Source organism: Ictidomys tridecemlineatus, chromosome 7 (assembly GCF_052094955.1).
Source record: "Ictidomys tridecemlineatus isolate mIctTri1 chromosome 7, mIctTri1.hap1, whole genome shotgun sequence".
NCBI lineage: Eukaryota > Metazoa > Chordata > Mammalia > Rodentia > Sciuridae > Ictidomys > Ictidomys tridecemlineatus.
The window spans coordinates 133898570-133923871 of NC_135483.1; the positions used below are offsets into that span (position 1 = coordinate 133898570).

The window sequence follows — 25302 nt, forward strand, 5'->3', positions numbered from 1 at the left end:
TCATAAGTTAAAAGTAAAACATTAATCCCAGCACACATTTGTTTAAAATATACCTGTTATGTTACTGTATATATTAGGAACATTTATGAAAACAGCAACTTCATTGAAATGGTAAGATGGAGCTTAAAACCTTAATAATAAAAGTAGACAGTTATTCATCCTAACATTATAATGGAACAATTTGTAAACTAGTTTAAAAATGCCCAAGAAAAGATAATCACAGAATAATGGCTTCATCCTTCTAGAACTAAGATTACTGTTTCTTAGAGAGTAAGTTCTAATGATTTGTTTTTTATTGATTTTATTCCTTTCTTTATCTCTTTCTCCAGGAACATTTCTCTAGGAACATTATTAACTGCTTCCTCTTCTTTCATATCAGCCTGGCCATGTGCCATTTAATCTGGCAGCCATTCCTCTCTTCTCCCCAGTGAAGTCTATCCCAGGTCAGATTCCACCACCTCCACCCTGGATTACTGAAATGATCTTCTAATTAGTATTCACACCTCTGGTCAATTTCTCTTTCCCTCTTTCCTCCAATACTTCCTCATTGCCTCCCCTGTTTTTGACCCCTGTTTTTCTCTCTCCCTCTATCACTTTCTCTTCTTGATATCTTAAACTCCTCTCTGTGCCTATCTTAATCTTCTTAAGATACTCATTTGATCATTTCTCTCCCTTGTTAATGCTATTTCAATGGCTTTTGGTGGTGGGTTGAATGGTGGCCCTCCTGCCCCAAAAGAAATGTTCATATCCTAACCCTGGAAACTTTGAATGTCCGGGACCTTCTTTGGGGAAAAAATAAAAAAAATAAATAGTCTTTGGAGATGTGGTTAAGATAATGATCTCGAGATAAGATCATTCTAGATGATTCAGGTGGGCTTTAAACATAACTAGTATCCTTATAAGAGATACAAAAAATTAAAGAGAAGGCCTAGTAAAGACAAAGGCAGAGATTAGAGTTAGCCACAAGCCAAGGTATATCTGGAGTTACAACTGGACAAGACTAAGAATTTAAAATGTCAAATGACGAGAATGGGGAAAAATTGTCAAATAAACAATAAATGAACATCACCAGTACAAAAGAAGAATATGAGTTTGCAGATTGCATGGTTATGCAGACAATCAGGCAAGACTTAACAGACTTACTTAACAGACCTAAAAATACAACAGGGGAAATTGCCAAACACAAATAATTATAAGAATAATCATTTCAGAGAAATGACAGTTCATCCATAAAGAAGGAACAGTGTTGTCACTGACAATAACAAATTCATGAATACAAAATTAAAATACCCTCTTATGAAAATCTTCAAAGGAATATTACTTGAAAAATATCAATGCATTGCACAAAATATCAACACTTATAAACCACAGACTATTAGGGGTCATAGACTATACACAGAAACATAAAATAGATAGTGCTAAAAACTATGGAATATACACATGTCGAAGAGACCATATGTGTGGGTGTGAATATCTCCACATGTATATCTATGTAATGGTGTGTGCAGGTCCAAACATACCAACAAACAAACACATCTATTCTTCCCTGATCATAACATCATAAATTCCTGGAATTTATCATCTAGGTAAGGAAAGACAACAGCACACACAAAATAACTAAATAGTAATAAAGGACTCAGATGGGTATTACTAACTGTTCTGTTGATGTTGATGAAGAGAAGGTCAGAAGTGAGCAAGACCAGTCTTATGACTGGGATATATGGAAAATTGTAGCTGGGCACAGTGGCACACTCCTGGAATCCCAGCAATCTGGGAGGCTAAGGCAGGAAAATTCCAAATTCAAGACCACCTTCAACAACTTAGCAAGACCCTATTCCCTCCCAAAAATATGAAACTGACTGTGGATGTAGCTCAGTGGTACTGAAGATTGAACACTCAATCTTCAGTACCAAAAAGAAAGAAAAAAGGGTGGAGGTGCAGGGAGAAAATTAAAGGTATAATCTATGTTGAACCTCAAAGCCTTCAGCCTTAGATAAAGAGAAAAGAGTAAACTCGGGTGGGGAAAAATGAACAACATATGTAGTACAGAAATAAGAGCAAACAGATATCCTCAAAGATATATAGAAACTAGTGTGAAATAAAACTGAACAATTTTTAAACAGATCATGATAAATCTTTAGAATACAAAAAAAGTCACTACCTCCTGATATCAAGAATAAAGTCATATCCACTCATCTATTGAAGGGCATCTAGGTTGGTTCCACAGTCTAGCTATTGTGAATTGTGCTGCTATAATCATTCATGTGGCCGTATCCATATAGTGTGCTCTTTTAAGGTCCTCAGGGAATAGTCCAAGAAGGGCAATAGCTGGGTCAAATGGTGGATCCATTCCCAGCTTTCCCAGGAATCTCCATACTACTTTCCAAATTGGCCTCACCATTTTGCAGTCCCACCAGCAGTGAACATATAACAAAGTAAAAAGTCTGTTTTAATTTACAGCTAATAATCTTACATAACATATCACAGATACTTAATTTACCTTTGATGTTCCTTTAGTAGAAAAATATAAACCAGATCTTCTTAGAAGGAAGTAAATTTTTTTCCAGGACTTCTTTCCCTGTTCTTTCGCATGTAAGAAGCCATGGATTTCAGGATATGTGCTTGAACTTAGAAACATCTGGAAGAAAAATTAGACTGTCTCCTAATATTATGGAAACAATGATTTTGTAGCCTTTCACCAATCAAATGTAAGAATGAAAAACTAAACAATATCAATATCAAACATCAAAATTATAAACTAGTTGATTGTCTATTTGTAAAGCTGGATATCATCTATAGGGTAAAGTCCTATACTTCTCATCCTTTCCCGTGTTTTTCTTTTGTGTGTGTGTGTGTGTGTGTGTGTGTGTGTGTGTGTGTGTGTGTGTGAGACAGTTGACAGGTTCACCTATCGATTTCCTTGTGTTATACCATAGAAGACCACAATCCTGACTTCAATTATTAAAGACAAGAAGTTGAGCCAAGTTCACTTTGCTGATGAGAGTATACAATCTCTTATCTTCCACAGTTCTGTCATGGGACAGTATGGCAGGCTGGGTTTTTTCCAAAGAGGACTACAGCCATATTTCCCATCCCACGTGTCCTTCTGCAATGGCATCTTGGCTTTAAACCATGAAAAGGCAGAGTTTGTTTCTCCGTCCACCCTGAATCAGTGTAAGCCTGTCACTGCTTGGACCAAAATAAAATTGTACAAGTAACCCTTTGCCAGTTCTAGATATGTCCTAGCCTGATGGCTTTCAAATCAACTTGACTTCTGCAAGTCAGATGCCACACAGGAAATGTGATTATCCGGAAACCCCATGGGTGAGAAGCCCAGTGAAATTGGAGAAGCTCTGGAGGACGAAACACCACACAGAAGGAGAAAGAGAGGACAGGAGTTGAGTGTCACAGCATGTGTAGTAAAAGGGACAGCTTAGAAGGGGACCTTGAATCTTCTCTAACCACTGAGTCAAAGTGCTTCAGAGACAAGTAAACTCTTCTTAAATTCCTGCCCCTCAAAATGGTTGGCAAAATGCAGGTGGGTCCTTTAAACCATTAAGGTTTGGAAGACTGTGTTATACAGTAGTAATTAACTGAGATGGGGGCACACATTGGTCAGGGAAAGGAGAATGGAAGGGAGTCACTCTGTGTGCGTGGCCATGCACAGTGTCCTTAATAAGACACTGGAAGTGCATTAGTGTCTCATTAAAAGAAGAAAATAGAAATCCCTATGAATAAACAAATGGAAGAACTGAAAGTAAGAGAAATTATTAACTAAAACAATGTACTTTATTTTTAAAGGCTATTCAGGGAAATGCCAATAGTACATATTTACATTTTTTAAAGTAATTTACTAAAAATTTTTTTAATTTAATGAGCCACAGATATTAATTAATTGACATGCAAAACAGGCAAGTAGGTTTTTTAGTTTGAGTGCTTTCCAAGTTATTAAACCAAACCAATTAAATTTTAAAAAGAGAGTCATGGAGGTCACACTAGAAAAAGAAGAAACCTTTTAAAAAGTGGAAACATTGCCTCAGTGGAGAGAAGAGGTCAGGGGCACATGCAGGACTATCTAATTCCAAAGCCTACAATTTTTCTTGTTTTTATAATTTAGCATTAAAGCAATATAACTATGTTAGAGGAGGATTTGGGAAAGGAGATAGAAGAAAACCTCTACCCCACCACCGAGTCACAATACAATGATGAAGCCTGCAGGGAGCTGAGAGTTGGGAGTCCTGAGGTTGTCATTTACCCTAACATTCAGATGGGTGGGGGTCGCTTTGTGAAACCCAGCGGCATAGAAGCATCCTTCAGAAAAGCATCTGGGGATTAATCATATTTCTAAAATATTCGGAAGCATGAAAATAAAGAATGCCATATTGAAAAGCCCACAGGAAACAAATCTATGGTAGATATGCCTGACTAATATATTAAAATCATATTGTATTGGAAATATTAAAAGTTATCTTTATGAAATACCAGAGAATACTGAGTGAGTTCAGGAATGCCTAGAGCTTAGCTTCAATCATTATGAAGACACAGCTCAATATTAACCTGTGAAAAACAACTGCAGAGCTTCTGATACCAAATCTACCAATCTATAAAAATTAAAATAAACTGTTCATTTATTGTAATGACAATATCTTAGGAAAATGCCCCCTCAAATAACTGCTAGTTTGGAAGAAATGAATCTAACAGACACAAAAGTAAGGAGATTTTTAATTGGATAACCAGCATTCATGATTCAGCTAAGAATATCTTACAATTCTATGCCAATATTTCTGTCACAGCTATTACAGATGTTGGTATATGAAACAGATATATCTGTATATCCCTCCATTCATTTAATTGCTAAGTATTTTATCACAAATAGAATTGAAGGTGTTTATTATGAATGCTAATACTATGTATCTATTGATAAAAATGTCTTCAATTTACTGAAAATTTCGATTTTTCAAAAGAATAACATAACCCATACACACATCACAAAGCAAAACTCTAAAATTTCCTTTCATAGCATACATTTTTAAATGTTTAAAATCCTTTGCAACTGGCCAGAACTGGGAAGAAAAATATTTTTAGGGGGATCTATTGATTCAGGGTATTCTTTACCCAGCTTTTTGTTTGGTTTGTTCTTTGTTTGTTTGGTTAGTTGGTTAGCTTTTTGCCTCCCCCCCCAAAAAAAATTAAACATTCAAGTCTACATGTCAAAATGTGAGCATGCTTTATAAGGACCTAAAAGTTTCCCATTATTATGCGATTTTTTTACATATTTTAATGGAAATATATATTTACCTGTAAAATTTGTGTTGGGGATATTTCACCGTTGGTTTCAGTTGCAAAAGATACCATATGCTCTGGAAAAAAATACTGACAAAAAATAAAGGTTAAATTATCACTAAACCCATGAGAGAAAAGTTTCGATTATGACCAGTATAGAAATCTAAAGCAGAAGATCCTTAAGCCAATGTATCTAAAATCCACATTGAGTGCTTCTGAAAATGCTGGTCCTTGGACTGGACCCTCAGGCATCTTCCCAGGTAGAGCTGGGCCCAGATGACAATGATGCAGAGAGATGCTCCGACCTGGAGTCATAGGACACTGCCCTCAGGTTGACAATGAGCTTGTTCCCACATCTCTTCCTCAAGTCCTCCAACTACTCTACCAGGTACGAAAAGACTACTGACACATTTTACAAAATCAAGGCTCACAGAAGTCAAGGGCAAAGGCTGTACCCAGGTTCACAGTCAAGAACATAGAGAAACCAGGACTCAGTGTGGGAAGTAAAAGTCCAATTCTTTCCACCTACTGTTTTTCCAAACTTGTTTAATCATAAAATTCACCCACGGCAGTTGTTTAAAATAGGAATTCCCAGACCTCATTCCTGGAGTTTCTGATTCAGTAGGTCTGGCCAGGTCTTGGAGTCTGTGTTTTTAATAAGTACTGGGACTCCCTTAGGTAAATTTTATGATCAGACAAGTTTGGAAAAATATATTCTACTATATTTCCTCTAGGACAGGGTTTTTCAACAGCAGTTCTACTAACATTTTGTCTAATAATCCTGTGTTGTGGGGCTGTCCTGAGCCTTAGAGGATGTTCAGCAGAATTCTAACTTTGCCCACTTTGGCACTGTTCCTGCTGACCCCCACCCCACCCCCAGTCCTACAACCAAAACTGTATCCAGATATTGTCGGATCACCCAGTTGAACCATTGGCTCCAACTATACAAAGTGAATGTCTTGTCTTATTTAAATTACAAATAATAATAATAATAATAATAAAACAGAAATGAGCACTAAACCATATTTCTTTAAATACAACTTTTAAATTCTAGCTTTTAATAAAGATTTGCAACAAGAAAACTCTTTCCCTTCAAATCTATTTAATTTTTATTAGAACTCTTATTTTCTTTGTCAAAGATCATCCCATTATGTTTCTATTAATAGGTTAAAATAAAAGAGAATGTAAGAGGTCTTTCAGGGTTTGAAAATATTCTATTATGGTGTGTATCATATATTTTTCATAAAGGATCATTTCAATCCAATTATCCAAAACTTAGTGTAAAAATATGCTACTGCTGCAGAGACAAAAACAATTTAAAATAATGAGCCCAGAGGCTATTCTGACTTCTCTAGATCCCTAGTCTTCATTAGAATGTGACATACATTTATTTTCTTTTAAAGAGAATTATAATGAAAGTAGTATTTGCTAGATAATATGCTACTCTTTATCTCATTTCTATTTAGCTCAAAAATTATTTCACTAAAACCAAAATAATTTGAAGCATCAAGATTCATGTCAATCTTAAATTTTTGGCTAAGCTACACATTCCCAATGATTACCAATCTATTTTTGTTTTAGAAAGTTTCTTACTTAAGTTTCCTAAATAGTGTGAAAAAAAATTAAACTACATTTTGGAATACATTTGGGGACCTATAATAATTTATCTCAAAGTCAAATGTACAGTTGCTTTGTCTAGTTTTCCTCTAAGGCAAGAAAAAAAAAGTAATAATGACTCCAAAGTAGGTTTACCTATATTTTTTAAGTTAAATGACTAAATGCATCTCAATTAAGATTCTGCCAGTAAGGCTAAAGAAATGTTTTATATGTGTCTGAACTTCTTGTATCATAGTGACTAATCATTATTAGAATAAGAAATGTCAGTATAATTTTAAAGGGCCAGAATCACTAAATGGAACTGTATTTTATTGATAGTGACCATATTCTTCATGTAAAATTTAACTGATTCATTTAAATTTCATTGACTGTTAATGGAGATTTCACTTACCATTGGGTTTTTAAAGAATTCATATTTGGCATAATTTTTTCTAAAGTACAGCTTATTTTCTTCTTCCATTCCCCAGTTAGACAGCACTTCAATCACCAGCTCATGGTCTTCTAGTGTTCTTTCTGTGAATAATGCTTCAGTGAATATGTTAACAGATAAACAGATACAAACACAAATAACTGTACAAACGTTTAGAATAGATTTTGTATACATGTCTCATATGCATAGAAAATTTCAACTCAATTCCTTACTATCCAGATTGATAAAAATTTCTCATCAATTTTGAATTAGTAATTCAATTTTTATACCAAAGCAGTCATCTGAAAAGAAAAATTACATATCACAATGTACATTTTGCTAATTCTCGATTTCCTTTTATTGCTATGCAAATTATGATATAAATTTAATAACAAATCTGCATTAAGATACAAGAGCTATTCTTCCTCCAACTCATCATGGTGCCAAAATTAAAATATTTGTTTCAGGGTTGAACAATTCACCTCATTAAGGGATGAAGAATTTTGACAGTTTCAACACACATTTAGGAGGCATAATCTGGGTAGATGAGAAAAAAATTAAAATAGATGCCTTAAAAAGAAAATGTTAATGAAAGTAAATACAGATTTTTTAAGAACCTCAATTCCTTATGGTACTTTGTACTTTCAAAACTAATATTAAGGAAAATATATATTGTATTAACAATAAAGATAATTAGGTAAGGGGGGAAAGCACTGGGTAGAAAAGACACTTGAATGATTGAAGCAATGGCAACTTAAGTAGGTAAGACATAATATCAAATTCCTATTTCAATAAGAAACTGTAATGATGTTCATAATAGTATTATTTATAATAGCCTCAAATTGAAAGTTACCGGAAAGTCTAGTGACTTGCATATGAATATGATGTGAAAATAAATAAGTTGTATAAAAGCATTCCCAGAAACGTGGATTAATTTCAGAAACATTAAGTGAAAGAAGTCAGACACAAATAGTACATGCTGCATGATTCCACTTATGTATATTCAAAACAGGAAAAATTATGCTATGGTGCCAGAAATGCGAACAATGCTGATACAGGATAAATGAGGCATGCAGGGAACCACTGGAGTAAGGTCAGTGCTGTGTTTCTTGATCTGGGTGTTGATTACCTAGCTACATGGCACTCTCTGAGAAGTCACAGAGTTATCCACATTAGCTTTGCTCACTTTTCTTGATGTGTGTCATAACTCCATAAAACATTGGGGGAAAAAAAGTAACTGTAAAATTATTAATGCAAAAGAGGAAACGGAGAACAGCCAACAAAAGAATAAGAGATTCTCTGCTTTTTTAGTATTTCTAGGACCTTTTTGAAAAGTATCTATGCCTCAGAAATTCAACGCTCAGTAGTGATCTGTGACCTACTGCACCTGAACCCTTGAAAGTAATGTCATCCTTAAATAGAAGCTTATTCATCTGAAAAGAAGTTCTTGACAGAGTACTCAATGAATATGGATGAGTTTGAGTTAAGTGTATATCAACACTCTTGGTTCTGTTCTTAACTCTGATTGCTCCTTTTCTGTCTCATTGACAGGCTCCCTTCACTGCTTCTCTTTCCTACGACTTGACTTAGTCCTTCACTCAATACCTTCCTTTGTCCTTCCTCAAACTAATTCACTCCCTCCCCTTTTTCATCACATCTGGGAGGTTCCTTGAACTGGAATCTCTGCCCAGAAGTACCTTCAACAAAGGTCCAGTCCTACCTACTGACACTCTCCACCAACTCAAGCACAGTTCACCTGAAATGAAAGTCAGTACGGTGGTTCTTCAAAATAGTAAACATGGAATTGCCATATGATACAGCAATTCCAGTTCTGGGTGAGTACCTCAAAGAAGTCAAAGCAGAGATTTAAAGATATTCATACAACAATGTTCACAGAAGCACAATCCATAAGAGCCCAAAGGCTAAAGCAACCCAATGTTCATCAAGAGATGAATACATAAACACAATGGAATAGTCACTTTAAAAAAGGGAGTGAAGTTCTGACATATGCTACATCATGGAGAACCTCAACGTTACTATGATAAGTGAAATACTACAATCAGAAAAGGTCAAATACTGTAATGATACCACTTACACAAGACACCTAGAATAGCCAAAGTCATAAAGACAGAAAGTAGAATGGAGATTGCCAGGAACTGGGGGTGAGGGGGACAAGGAGTTATTGTTGACTTGGTATAGAGTTTCATTATGGGAAGATAAAATGTTCTAAAGATAAATGGTGGTGATCATTGCATGACAACATAAATGAATTTAATGCTGCTGAACTGCACATTTAAAAATAGTTAAAATGGTAAATTTTATGTTATACACATTACATAATTTTTAAAAACACCTTAAAACAAAATAAATTCATCTTTCTTTTTATATCTTAGATTTTTATCCACTATGGTAAGTGTTATTTTTACCACATTCTCTCAAGAAATGTAGAATTAAGTCACACTTGCATTTTTCTCAAATATCCTTTACTCCTGATATCGCCAGCTACCAGGTGTTCTTACTCCAAGTGTCACTCATAACCAACTACACACACACACACACACACACACACCACACACAAGCTTTTCCGCCATGACTGCTATTGTGTGGACCTTCATTTTTTTCTTGTAAAGCCTCTTATCTCCAAATTTCTTCCAATCCAACCTGAACACTGTTATCACAGCAACTTCTTGCCTCCCAAGATAGTTGTGTGAATGTGAATCCTGCTTAAAAAATTTGTCTGCTTCTACTTGTTACAAGATAAACCAACATAGTTTGGTAGCTGTAAGTTATTCATCCATTCAATGAACAAAGATTTACTAAAGGCCTGCAATTTATCAGGAACTCCTCTTAGAGCTGAGATTTTTATAGTGGATAAGTCAGTAAGAAATAATTGCCTTCATGAGGCTTTGGGGAAGAAACAGATGATAAATAAAGGTAAATCTTAAAAAGGTGACAATAAACTCTACAGAGAAAAATGGAGCATGGAAGAAAGTGCTAGTGCTAACTAGAAAAGGATGAAAGGAATCCATTCCCAATAGCTTGCCACAGAAGGGCTTATTGAGAAGGGAGTCCTTAAACAAGACCCAAGGAGAAGAGAGCATGAGCCCAGGGGATACTTAGAGGAAGAAGAACAAAGCCACTGAGATGAGACCAAGGCTGGTATTTCTGGAACTTGTCAAGGAGGTTAATGCTGAGTAAGCACAGGGGACAATACAGGAGGAGAGGCCAGAGAAATAATGGAGATGAGATGGGAGGCTGTATCGGGCCCTGCAGACCTTAGTAAGGACTCAGCTTTTCCTCTGAATTATGTGAGAAATCATGCTGAACACAGGGAAAACCTGAGCTGACATGTTTTAACTGGATCATACTCTCTACTGAGTGAAGAAGTGACTTTAAAAATTGTAAGGTTGAAAACACAAAGTCTATTTCATAGGCTACTTCAATGAACCCAGAGTGAGGGTGTGGCTTAGATGAACATAACAACAGTCAATTTTGTAAAAAACAAACAAATAACAACAACAAAAAAAAAATAGGCAGACTCTGGATCTATTTTGAAGATGGAGCCAACAGAATTTGCTGGAAAATAAAATAGGAGTGAAAAAAAATGTACTTAAGGAAGACACCAGGTTCTGGGTATAAGCACTCTGAAGAGCTGTATTATCAAGACATCAGACGGGAAGTTGCATCCTTAACAGTCTTCCAATCCCCACTTGACTCTATTTCTCACACAAACCCTGCTGGGATTTTAAAGTTTATGAAACACAGGTATGCACTAGTAAGTACTGTAAGTGCTGGAAACTGTATCTCTGATCCTTGCAACTACACTGAGAGAATGTCCAGGAAGGAATCAAGATGCTAGCTTGTTTGCTTTGCAGACCTGTTTCTTTGCATCCATTTCTATCCCACCAAGGAAATATCTATGTTATGTCTTCAACATACACTTTAAAGAAAGGAAAAAATGACAAAGAGGCATTTTTTCTTGGTTTTTGAGCTTCAAAGTAGACTTTATTGATATTTGGCAAATATAACTGCTTAGAGAGAATAAGAGCAAGGCCAATTCTCCGTTTTCTCTTACAGGGATGCACCCTCTGCTTCCTGGGAAAGAAACTAGGACAAAGAAATTTACAGGAGATGGGGTGAAAGAAAAAAATAGAGATAGACAGTACCTGTATGGTGCTAGTCCCAAGTGACTCTATATCCTGCCCCTTTCCAGCACTAGAACGATTTTTGGTTTTTAAAAGGCCAATAGATTTAAACATGTGGTGTGGCTCAAACCATAGTCTAAAGAATATATTCTCAAAGGGCTGAGGATGTAGCTCAGTGGTAGAAGGTTTACCTAGCACATGTGATGCCTGGTAGGTTCAGTGTACACCAGCACAGAACAAAACAAAACAACTCTCCTCAAGAAGCCCTGCATCTAGCACAGCGAGAAGCAATTGTTGAGTCAATGTTAGGTCTAATCAAAAAGCATGGTCATCTCAAGTGCCCCAGAGGGGAGGGAACACAGAGAGCTAAGAAAAGGCCATGAATATAAGGGTCTTTATGCTTCAGGCAGTAACCTTGGAAGGAGCAAGAGTTTCCAGAACAAAAAAGAATTGGATAACAATCAGACAAGTACCTCGTTTGGGACTTACTTGCCCTACCACAATGTCAGAAATGTGAAGGTGGGTCTCAATGTTCAACTCAGAACATTTTAGACCTGTATGCAACTCACTGATAGAATCTAAATTATTTACTCCAACAAGTCTAGAGAGTGAGCAAACAACAGAAAAACTAAATTGTCTGCAAGGGCAGGAGAATCAGAGTGCAAAATTAGTTCCACTTTGTGAAATAAAAGTTGCATTTTGGCACGTCTCAGTCTGAGAGCTGTTTCACTGCTATATTTGATTCTTATAATACTTTTAAGTACATGAATAGTGGCCCTAAAGATATCACATCCTAATTCATGGAACCTGTAATTGTTACCTTACATGGCAAAGCTTTTGCAGATGTTATTCAGGGCTTTGAGTTGGGGAGAATATTCTGGATCAATCAGGTGGGCCCTAAACCGAACCAGAAGCATCCTTTTAAGGTACAAGCAGAGGAGAATAAACACAGACAGAAAAAGAAAATGCAATGGGATCACAAAAGCAGATATTCAAGAAGTGTGACCACAAGCCAAAGAATGCAAACAGCCACCTGAGTCTGGATGGAGCAAGGAACAGATTCCCCTTAGAACTCCCAGCAGGAAAATAACCCTCCAGATTTGTGAAACTAAACATCCCTATTGTTTATGTTACCAAGTTTGTGGTAATTAGTTATAGCAGTCTTAGGAAATTAATACAATAATCTAATGAGCAAGCTGTATTTCCATTTTACTGATAATAACTGAGGTTCAGAATAGCCAAACTTCCCTGGGTTGAATAGTAGCAACATATCTGACCCCACCTGATGCTCTCTCCCCTGCACAGCGTTACTGCTACCTGCCTGGAGCTTCCCAACCAAGAGACATTCTCTGCCACCTCCACTGTGTCTATTTATATCACAGGCATTCTTTCTGTATCAGCTAAAATCAGTTTCTTGTTTTCTTGCAGTTTTCATTGCCTCAATTTATTTTATTTTGAAACAAATTCAAAATATTAAAATATTTGCTAATTAATTGAAAATAAACAACCACATTTTAAATGTAAGGTAAAAGTAATGGGCAACATTTCAAATTATATCAATCTTCATCTTTCATGAAAGTAATTATAAATCTTTTCAATTTGGACTACATTAAAATGTAAATACAACTACACTTTCATCTCCCTCCAGTCAGAATGACAATTTTCAAGAACAGAAACAATAATAAATGCTGGCAAGGATGTGGGGAAGGTACACTCATAACACTGTAAGTGGTGATGCATATTAGTATATTCACTCTGGAAAGCAGTATACAGTAACCTCAAAAGACTAGGAGTGGAACTGCTACATGACCCAAATATTCCCCTCGTTGGGAATTATCAAAAAAAAAAAAACTAAAAGCAGCATACGTCAATGTTTATTCACAATAGCCAAATTCTGGATTCACCCAGATGTCTATTGATAGACAAATGGATCAAGAAAATGTGGTAAATATACACAATGGGGTTTTATTCAGTTATAAAGAAAAATAAAATCATGGGGTTTCCCAGTAAATGGACAGAAATGGAAAACATCATGCTAAGTGAAAAATGCCAAACTCCGAAAATCAGTGTTAAATGTTTTCTTTCATATGTGGAAGCTGTAGCAAAATAAGGGAAAGAAGGGGGGGAGACTGAATGTCATAAACGCATAGGGAAGATCAGCAGTACAAGAACAGGAGTACAAGAAAGACTTTGAGAGGGAGTTAGGAAGGATGGGAAAAGGGAGAAGGATGAAATGAATTTAATAAAATCAGATTATATCCACATATGACTATACCATAGGGAATTTCACCTTTATGAAAACACCAATCAAAAATAAATAAATAAATGAGCAAAATGAAGATCAGTGTAATAGAGGAAAGAGCAAAAGGGGAGTGAAGAGGGGAGTGTAAGAAAGGGAACAGGGATTGAAATCAAATTTCATGCACCATGCAACTTTTCAAAATGTCTCCAACTACCATGTAGAACCATAATCCTCTAGTTAAAAAAAAAAGATTAAAAAGTAAATACAAAAAGATTCAAAATCAAGCTATAACAGATGTGTGAACAGCTATAACAGATGTGTAACTAAAATAATAATAATGATGATGATGTAATGCCCATGGACACCAAAAAGTGTAATCTGATAACCAGGTTTTTTTGTTGTTGTTGTTATTGTTGCTATTGTTGTTGTTGTTGACCACATGGAAATAAAGGTCAGAATTCCAGTCTAGAAAGGAAAAATAAGGAATAAAATCTTTCAGAAAACTTCACTGAATGTTTAAATAATGCCATTACTGGCATCAGGAAAATATTCTCAATATTAAGAAGAAAAAAAATGTCTTCAAAAATGTCATAAACTAGAATACATGTAAGAAAATAAAAGATGTACTTTCCATTCCTTCAAAGAAAATTTCTGGTACCATCCTACTGAAAATTCAGATAACAGAGGAAGCAAATTAAAATCCAGAGGTTGAATGCAATTGGGATTTTTGCCTCATACATCAGCCTGGTATTGAAAATAAAATTTTCCTGATACAGAATCTGGCTTTTAAAGTCACATTACATTAAATATTCTTTTTAATGTATACATTATTATCTCAATTTGGATGCATTGTCACATATTGTCCCCAAAGCAATCTCATGACATTAAGTATTAAGGCTATAATAACCCAATAAACCCAGGTGGCATAACTGATTATCAGTAAATCACATTTTACATTAAAAATAGTATCTGTTATTTAACAAAGACAGCTATCTAAATAAAGGCATTTATAGGCAGAAAGTTCAATAGGAACATACAAGATGATGAAGTGGATTACTTTACCAGAAAAGAAAAACACTTAAAGGGAAAGTGAAAAGTTGCTGGTCACCAGCTTTATCTTGCCCAGCCCTGGATATAAAATATCATTACCAAGAACTTAAGGAAAGTGCTGGACCAGCCAGATTCTTATCAATAAGCTTTCTCTTGACCATCCTTTAGCATCATTCTAAATGCAAACAAATTTTAACCTATCAAGTAATCCTACTAAGAAACTTACAATGTATTTTTCTAAATACCAAAAAGAAACAAATTAATCCTACAACCAGAGGCTCTTTGCTGCAAAGTTCAAAACCAAGATGAACTCAAACATGGAGTTATTAATATTTGAGAAAAGACCCCAGGTAAGCTTCACACAAACTCAACATAATTGTTTTAAATACTTTATTTTTTGAAAACTTCATGAATTTCATTTAAAATATCATATTAAAACACTATTAAAACTTTAAAGACACATTTTTAATCATTTAAATCTTAACCTCATATTTCCTACCCCCAACTACCTGATCAATAATTGATTAATTCTATTTTTAAACATTTTTCTGAAATTATTTTCCAGACATTGTAAAGTGAATTATAATTATCAAATATTACATATATTTAGGCAGAAAAATAGGAAGAAAGTCTTCTTAAATTACTTGAAAATAGCAACTATGAAGGCAGAAAAGGAAAGAAAAGATTCAGAGTTTAAACAGCTTCTTTAAAGCAAAAACAAAAGCTTCATACTGTTTTTAAGTTTTAGTTTTGTTTCAAATATATCAGTGAGGTCTAATGGCAATAGGAAAAAAAAAACTGTACCAAATAATGATACCTATGTGTAATTCTGTTTAATTTTCAGGAACTTTACTTCTAAAAAAGAAAAGAAGAAGAAGAAAGAAAAGTTTCTTCTGAAACTGTTGATTTAACTTCAAAGTCTTTTAAAAAACCTCAATCCTCCAAGAATGGAAAGTGCTCACCTGTGACCTTCTGCCTGGATTTCTTCGCTGAATCTACTGAAAGTACAGCGTGGGGCTCAAATAGAAACCTGAGTCCCTACTCTTCTCATCACTTGATAAGAGAAGAAACAAAAGTGGCTTTTACCTCTAATTCGCCCAGAAAACAATTCTTTGTATACCTTTGTTACAGGAAACTCCAGGAGACAAATGGTCCTTGTACTTCTCTGCACTGGGTAGAAACTACATACGTTTTTGTCAATCTTATTTTCAGATAAAAATGAACAGCCTCTGACCAAGCAAAACAAAAACTGAAGAAGCAAAGAATAAAACAGGGCTCAATTTCTAAAAGGTTCCTTAACCTAAGAATACTACTTAATACCGCCAGGATCTCCCAGAAAATTGCCACTGCCAGATTCATCTCCCCGAGTGTGATAATAGGAAAATTGTGACACTTTGGCTTGATGACTATAAAAGCCCTGTAGTTGGTTCTCCAGTGAATTGAAATACACTTTGTATTAACTCAGACCCCAAAATCACCACTTATATTCATAGAAAGCCTTATTCTCCACAAAATGTTTGCATATATGCTATCTGAAGATGACTGGGTAAATATCAGAAGCTCTATAAACAGCTTCCATATATTCCAAGCTAACCAGTGCATCCTTAAAGGATTCGGAGTAAATTTCCAGCTGGGCATGCCATGTGGTTTCTTTGGCCTCCTTTCTAAGCCTCTTCCATTTCTGTATTTTTGCAATCCATTCTTTAAATAATAACAATAATTACTATTATTATTATTATTATTGGTACCAGGGATTGAACTCAGGGGCACTCATCCACAGAGTCACATCCCAGCCCTATTTTGTATTTTATTTAGAGACATGGTCTCACTGAGTTGCTTTGCTGAGACTGGCTTTGAATTTGCGATTCTCTTTCCTAGCCTCCTGAGCCTCTGGGATTACAGGTGTGTGCCACTGCGCCTGACTCTTTAAATTATTTGATATAAATATTTTACAGTTTAGTACAACTTAGTTCAAAACAGACTTATTTCTCTTTGACCATGAATTTCAAAGATGTATGTAAGTGCAGAGTCCTTGTTCCCATGGAATTACGGTCTAATTTTAATAATATGATTATTATTAAGATAGTTGTAGGAAATGGTATAGAATTTGGCCCACTTTGGGGCTTCAGGAAGATAACTTAGCTAAGTCTTTTTAAATTTCTTTATTTTAAAATTGTCTCTGTTTCTTATTTTTCTTATTTTCTTATTACTAAAAGGATACATTTTTATTAGAGAAAAGAAAAGTGGTAGTCACAATTCATGTTTAAATATATCAATCTGGAATAACTTCCTCTTGTCTTTTTCTCTGGTTCTACAAGAGTGTATGTGTGTGCATTTTTCATAAAATTTAGGAAACATTATATATTTTATATGCTATTTTTATTTAATCATCATTACAAATTGTATATTTTCCCACATCAGTGTTTAAAGAAGAACTTCAAAAACATAACCAAAAGCTATATGATCAAAAATGTAGCTCATGAATATACAATAATTTATAACATTCTTCTCTTATACCATTAAGCTTCACTTTCCTGGTTAATTGATATTGTAAATAATTTGCTTTGAATAGCCTAATATCCAATTCCTATCCAAAGTGCTTGTTTCCCACTCCTGAAGATAGCATGTACTTGTGGGAGCAGCACCTCCCAGGACACAAAATATTGCCAACACTCCTAAGGCCTCCTATACTTCTCTCTGCTTTTCAGGATTTGCAATTTCTCAAGGCATGTATGAGAACAAGTGGTTCCAGCAAATGTGCTGATCATCTCAAGAAATAGCTTCAGAGCACCTGTAGTGTGCCTCTAGGGGGAGACACATCTGTGAAGGAGGTAGATTTGTCTCCCTACTTGCTCTCAGATGGAAAAGGTGACTATGATAGGTTGAGTGCAAGAGGCTCCCAACTGCTTTTTTCTTTTGAACCTCCTCAGACTGTGGTACTATGTTAGCTGTCACTCACCCTGAACAGCTGAAGGTTTCATTTTTACTTTGTTTTCATAGGTATCTTAAAGAAAGGGCTAGCTGAAATAACTAAGCCTTGGAAAATGCATAGTAGTAAGTCAGATAAACATGAGCAGAAAAGGGATTCCTGGGAGTCACAACAGCAGGAGCAAGGACACTGAGAAGAAACTGCAGTGCATCAGAAATTTGTAAGCAGTTCTTGAACTGCAAACGGTGAGGCTAGATGTGACATGGGCTGCAGATACAAGGGGCAGGCAGGTCACAAGGTACTATAAGGCCCACAGAAGAACTTGGCCCAATATGGCATAAGAATCAGGTCTGCATTCAGAGAGATAACCTTGGTACAACTAGAAGCAAGAGAACCAGGAACAGAATCCTGAGGAGAGAACTGGTGGGATTTGAACTCAAGCAACCGAAGCTATGAGAACACATGGAAGGAAAATTGGCTGAATCAGGAGGTGCATGCAGGCAGAGCAATTCGTATTCTTGTTGCTTAAGTATTTTTTCATTTCCAGCCTTACGTGTGCTATCAGGACACTATGGTCTTTTAAAAGCTGCAAGATCAGGGCACATGGTTCACTACACAGGAGCCATACATCACATGTTCCAAAGGCTTCAGGACTTTTTTTTTGCTGGTGATAAAGGTGACCACAAATCTGAGAGTCGGTAAGTTATGCACAACACAGAAAGCACAGCAACCTATCAGCCCCAGAAAACAAGAAAACATTGCCTGTTTAGTTAAGAAGGAAAAAAAAATGTGAAGTAACAACTTGAAAGCAGGCAGCAGTGAACTGTCCCCTCCCTGCACTGTACATTGCTTTTGCCTTAAAGAGATCACGTGGACGTGGCTGCACACATAAAAACGGTTTCATTAAAAGCCTCCAGTCATTCATTTTGCTTATTAAAGCCACTCTACAATGATATCCACAATGGAAATCTCAGCTGTTCCTAGTAATAATACTAAAATACAATTAATTCCTTTTCCCAAGGAGTCTATAGGTATGTGCTGGAGGTATGTGCTAATTGCCACTGCTTCGTACCATGGCTTCAATTAGGAATCAAAATGGGAGCAAGACAAACATGGATCCCATTAAGTTCCAGAGGACTTGAAGCTGAAGTCCATTCCCCCACCAAGTTCCTCTTACAGTGATTATACAAAAAGAGTACTTCATCCGAGGAGCTATAGTGACATCCAGTGGTTATCGAGCAAAGCACACCAGTTACAAAATCTGGTATATTACAACATAAAAAAAGGGAAAATATTTGCTGATACAGTGACATTTAAAATTCGATGGCTATTTTTGACTGGAGAGAACTGTAGATGTGGAATATTTGTCATAAACAAATAATGAGAAGCCAAAAAAATTCAATGTCTATAAAATAGTGTGTACATCTAGAGTCAGAGTATAACATGCACTCAAATTAGGCAATTCAGAGAACAAAATTGGGGTATTTAGTTGCTTTCAATGATTTATTCTGCCTATTAAAATTCTCAAAATCAGGCTGAGTGGATACTCAATGGCACAGTGTGAGTTCAGCATACATGAGGCTCTGGATTCTGAGCACTAGCTCAAAAAAATTCTCAGCAGCATATATTAATAATTATGATCAGAAGATATGACATGTCGCTAATAAATTCAAAGTTCCAAACATAATATTACTACTAAGTTATACAAATTCAAGAGCAGGCTATTTCCAACATGATTTCTTGTGTTGTTCAGATAAAAATAAGTTATCAGCCTTTTTATAAAGTGAACCAGATTGGCTCAGTTTGATCTTAGTAACTTCAGTACCACCTTGGAAAGAAAGGCTATGTGAAAATGTTCTTGGAATTCAAGATTTAGATTACAGTATGCATGAGTGACAGAGATGTAGAATGAGACAGAAACAAACCCACCACATAATCCTAGGAGCATGAGCTTTGACCAACTGGAGCAAGAGAAAAACCCTCAACTCTCTTCTATTCTGAAAATCTAAATGTTCTTCCCTATAAGGTCTAAAGATCTCTCAAAACCACTAAATTTCATAAATATGCAGAATACATGTAAATGGGGCACAATGGGTCATGCACAACTAGCACAAATGAGAAAGAGAGGCAGGGATAATTTCCATAAGCCACAGGCAGTTTGCTTGTAAAAGCAAAGCAAAGTTGCTTATCCTCCAAGGGTCAAAACTTTAATTCTGGCCTCTTTTGTGGATCCAGCCCAGAGTCTCACACATGCTAGGCAAGTGTTCTGTCACTAAACTACATTTCTAGCCCAGAAGTATATATTTAAATTAAATCAGATCATATTGCTCTCTGGGCTCAGACACCCCTAATTGCTTTCTCTCTCTCTCTTTCTCAGGATAAAATCCAGGACTACTCCATGCCTATGAGGCCCTATAGGATCTGGTCCTCTGGTGGCTCTGTGCTGTGTTCTGCCATTACATTCCACTTTAGTGACACTACTCAAGGCACACTAGCCTCTGGGCTGCTTCCTGCATACAAGCACATTGCCACTTTGGGCCCTTTCCATTTCCCATCTCCTGGATCCACAACATTCTCCCTCTGGCCTGCTTGCTGTGTGCTTCAGGTCTGCACTCAAGCACCACCTTCTCAGGGAGGTCTTCCCGTGCCTCTATTTAAAGCACATCTCTCCCACCCACCTCCACTTGCTGTCCTTCACCCAATCTTCCTTCCCTGGAGTTTATCGACACCTAAGAGATAACAAATATTAACGTTCTTATCCTTCTTTCCCTACTACATACTGTGTCTCCAGGATCTACAAAACTATACAAAAGTCAGTATAAACCTGTATGTAAATATTTGCTAAACTGTTTAGGGAAGACAGCCAAGGGAAGCTGGGGAAGTTCCTATGTTCCTACATTATGTGGAATCTATAAAGTGAAATGGGGGGGGGAAGAACACTCAAGGGTTTTTTTTATGCACAAAAAAGAAAGCAGTCTACAAAAGTGAGAACAAAAGGAGAGTTTGTTAAAACAGGAAAACTATTTAAAGACATTTTTAATGCTAACAGAAGTTATTTCAGTGTTGTGAAATTATGGATAATTATGTTTAATTCTTAAGATTATTGTTTATTTCTCAGTTATTTACAGTGAACTGATTTATTTTTGTATTTGAAAATATTTTTTAGGGTTGAGGGTGTAGCCAGAGGTAGAGTACTTCTCTGTTTTGCACAAGGCCTTGGGTTTGATCTCCAGCATCATAAATTTTATCAATGGAAAACTTATCACTATAGTCCAAAAGAGGTCAAGGATGTCTCCTGAACAACATGCAGAGCTAACTAGCTGGTCACCAAACTTTTGGTAACACCAGGAGATACTATGCTCAAATCTTTGATTTTATTTCAGCAACTTCTAGAAAACATAGTAATGTAAAAATACATTGATATTGTTATATGTTTAAATTTAGTATGTTGCTCAAATTAATTTTGCAATGTTCCATTTTAAACTTTTCCAATAAAAGACTTGTACATTTCATTCTTTGGTATAAATAATTTTCAGTGTTCTCAGTGAAAACTGCTACTCAATTTTCAGAGCAGATCTATGTTACTGAACTTCAAAGCTATTTGCTAGGGATAAATTGTAGTGATTATAACCAAAAGAATAATTTTAAAGTCCCCTCCAAAGAAAAGAGGATGAGATACTATGGCTATATGTGATGCTAAATAAAAGCTATATTCTTATCAGTATAAGTCAATTAAATAATTTGGGATATGGCAGATATCTTTTGAGAGCATCATAGTTTGTGAGATTGATTATCACAAAGAGAAGTTAAATTAGTCAGAAAGGACAATGAGGAAAATACACAGTGAGCTTTCTCTGTCCTAGGAGACAGGGAGCTGAGCTGGCCACTGCGGACTAGACTGCTTCAGAACGCAGGCTCTCTGGCAGGTATGTAACCATCCTCACTCAGCTGTCACGATCAGCTGGCACTGCTGCAACTCATCAGCTGTCAACTGCAGAGGTGCTCAGGTTCCAAATCCCCATGGAGACTGTGGAACTATTTTAGCTTCTTTTCCACAGGTTTCACTCTGTCCTCTCCTCGGGTTTCTGACATGTCCCAGGACAGCCGTCATCAAACCCGAAGTCTACCAACACTTTTTAAGGGTTCAGGGAATGCAGGCAGCGTGAGGTACATCCACTTCACAAGGGTCTCTTCAATATGAATCCTCCTAAGAACACACTTCTGCCAATATCATTTTTAAAAATTCTGTTTCATCAGAGAATGGCAAATCTCTCATCTGACTAGAACCTTACTTTGGAAACACTTCTCAGGGGTGTAAACCCTGGAACTTATCAAACAAAGGGACAATTTTGTATACTGGCAGTCAGATGAGAAAGTGAATGACTCTAATGACTAGTTATAAAATTCTTTCACAATTCTTCAAACAAATTGAAGGAAGTAATTGAGCTGTCAATGATAAGTTATTTAAAATGATTTTGATGACTTATTACTAAAGTTTTTAATGTATAATGAGAAGGAATTTGTAATAGGATGAATAATAGCCCCCCAAAATAACTCCATCTGAATTCCTGTGAATGTCACCTTCTATGAAAAAGAAAAAAAAAAATAAAAGACTCCCGATGTGATCAAACTAAGGATCTTCAAAATGAGATTTTCCTGGACTATCTAGGAGGGTCCTTATAAGAAAGAGGGATTATATTTGGTGCAGATAGAAGAGGAGAAGGCAGGCAGACAGAGATTAGTGTAAGGCAGCCATGAGCCAAGGAATGCTTACAGCCTCCAGAATCTGCAAGAGGCAAAGAATATACTCTTCCCCAGAGTACATGCCTGCTGACACCTTGATTTCAACCCACTGTTACTGATTTCAGATCTCTAGTGGTGTAAAAGAAAATTTTCTGTTATTTTAAGCAACAAAGTTTGTGATAATTTGTTATAGCAACCACAGGAAACTAATACAGAGTTCAAAGAGTTGAATAGTATTGTCATAACAAACTCCTTCCGTTCTCATCTACTTATCTATAAACATGTTTTTTAAAATCAATATCTATAAAAAACAGGGAATAAAACTATTGTCAAACCCTGTCTCCCTTTAGTAATGAATTCTTTATAACTTATTAAAAGAAGCTTTAAAAACTCACCATGGTTCATAATACAAAACCTCATTTCCAATTAAAAAACAAAAGTTCAGTGGATTAGACAAAGGGGAATGAAGGAAAGGGAGAGAGGATAGGAATAGGAAAGACAAGTGGTTTATATCTGACGCAACTTCCTTATGTACATATATGAACAAAACATGATGTTTTAAGATAAATATAGCTAATCAACATTGTGTACATCCACAAGACTAGCATCTGAAGCAGAATAAGACATACTCCATGTTTGTATAAATAGGACAAAATACTCTACTGTCATATACAATTTAAAAGAACAAATAAAATTTTTAAAAAATTGAAAAGGTTAATCTTTATATCCTCAAAATGTAAAGGAGTTCTTTATAATTTTCAAGTAAAATCTATGGTGCACATCACTATTAAGAGAATGACAAGCTGGGCACGGTGGCACACGCCTAAAATCCAACTGGCTGGGGAGGCTGAGGGAGGAGGATCATGAGTTCAAAGTCAGCCTCATCAAAAGCAAGGCACTAAGTGACTCATTGAGATGTTGTCTCTAAATAAAATACAAAATAGGGCTGGGGTATGTGGTTAAGTGCACCTGAGTTCAATCCCCAGTACCCCCCACCCCCCAAAAAAGAGAGAGTGACCATTGGGAATTGAGGTTATAGCTCATTGGTAGACAGCATGCAAGGCCCTGGGTTTGATCCCCAGCACCACAAAAAGAGTAAAACAAACAAGAAAGGAGGGATGATAGGGCGGGGGGGAGATAACCACTATGGATACTTATAATTGCCCTTACTGCCATCAACATAAAAAAGAGTCCAAATAACATTCTGTTTTGTCAACTTCTCAAAAAAAATTTCATTGTGTTTCCAAAGATCATTATGAAATTTATCTTTCCTTCAATTTGAACTCAGAGCTGGGCATGGCCGTGTGTACCACCCATACTCTTGAAATTGAGGCAGGAGAATCCCTTGAGCTCAGGAGATCAAGATCAGCCTGGGCAACATAATACAACGGAGGAGGAGGGGGGGGGAGGAGGGGGAGGAGGGGGAGGAGGAGGAGGAGAAGAAGATTTAAACTCTATGGTTTAGTTCTAAAATTCTGGTATATCATTATTTAAACAAGGAACAATGCTAAATTTATAATATTTATATTCTTGTTTCCATTCGGTGATACTTTCATGACCAATCACCAACAATGAAAAATAAAAAGTAAAGAAAAGATCTGATCATATTCCCTTTTGTTTGCTTTTATATATCTGAAGAAAATTTTTGCCTTATGACCTACAGGGCACAAAAAAATGATGCAAGATTATGATTCTGTAAACTTACCTAGACCTATATGAGGCAGGTGTTCAAAAAGGGTCCAACTGTGGTCATCGATGTAATGATTCTTCAGGATCAACAGCTGGCAAACATCTCGGGCAGTTATGTCACTGGGTACCTCTAAAGCCCTGCTGGTTTCATCTTCACTGTACACTTTAATCACCTGTGTAAGGAAAAACAAAGAGAGCTAAAATATTCTTGTTTCATTTTTTTATTAGTTGCCCATGACAATATAATGATCTTGACATATCATACATTTGATTCAAATGGGCATGGTCATATAACCAATGTGATCCTGCAACCTGTACACATGGAAAAATGAGAATTCTTGTTTGATTTTTTTAAAAATAAATTTTACTGCATACGTTAAAGGTATACAACATGATGTTTTAAGATAAATATAGCTAATTACTTATTATAGTGACGTGAATTAACATATCCATCCTCTCACATGGTTACCCATTTCTTGTGTATGGCAAGAACAATTTAAATCTACTCATCTGGTAAAAATTCCAAATACAATGACTAACTTAGTCCTCGTGATATACATTAGACCTTTGGAAATGTCTGTCCTATATATCTGTTAGTTAGTATCTTTGATCTGTGTCTCCCATTCCCCTTCTCCTCACTCTGTCCCTGTTTCTGTATTTTAATTTCTTAATAAAAGAAGATACCATGTGCAACTGAAATCATGCAATATTTTTCCTCCTATGTCTGGCTATTTCACTTAGCATAATTTCCACCAGGTTCAGACATGTTTTAATGAATGACAGGATCTCCCTTTTTAAAGCTTAATAAATATTCCATTTTGTATTTTTATGTGCATATACAACTGAGTATATACATACATCCACAGTTTTTTTAAATCTATTCATCCTTTGATGGAACATTTAGATTGTTTCCATATCTTGGCTATTATTATTGATAATGTTGCAATAAATATGGCAGTGCAAATATCTTCAAGAGGTAGTGATTTTATTTCCTTTGGGTGTACCCAGAAGAGGGATATCTGGGTCATATGGTCATCCTGTATTTAATTTCTCTAGAAACTTCCAAACCATTTTCCAAAATTCCTGAACTGATCTAAATTCCCACCGACAGTATAAGCATTTCCCTTTCTTTATATCCTCACCAATACTTCCCTTATCTTCAGAACAGCCATCCTAAGGGCTTTTTGGTGATATT

The 25302-nt window shown here is 35.9% G+C and overlaps 1 protein-coding gene across 4 annotated transcripts in view; it reads right to left on the reverse strand.

Annotated features, from left to right (window-relative positions):
- Grb14 (growth factor receptor bound protein 14) overlaps positions 1-25302 on the reverse strand; it is a 113260-nt gene that overhangs the window by 17547 nt on the left and 70411 nt on the right. For all 4 annotated transcript variants that reach the window (XM_040294396.2, XM_005315729.5, XM_021728820.3 and 1 more), the window contains 4 exons: positions 24124-24280; positions 7292-7413; positions 5299-5373; positions 2501-2638 (listed from right to left, as the gene is read on the reverse strand). In XM_040294396.2, coding sequence (XP_040150330.1) covers positions 2501-2638; positions 5299-5373; positions 7292-7413; positions 24124-24280 — 492 coding nt within the window. The remainder of the gene's footprint in view (positions 1-2500; positions 2639-5298; positions 5374-7291; positions 7414-24123; positions 24281-25302) is intronic.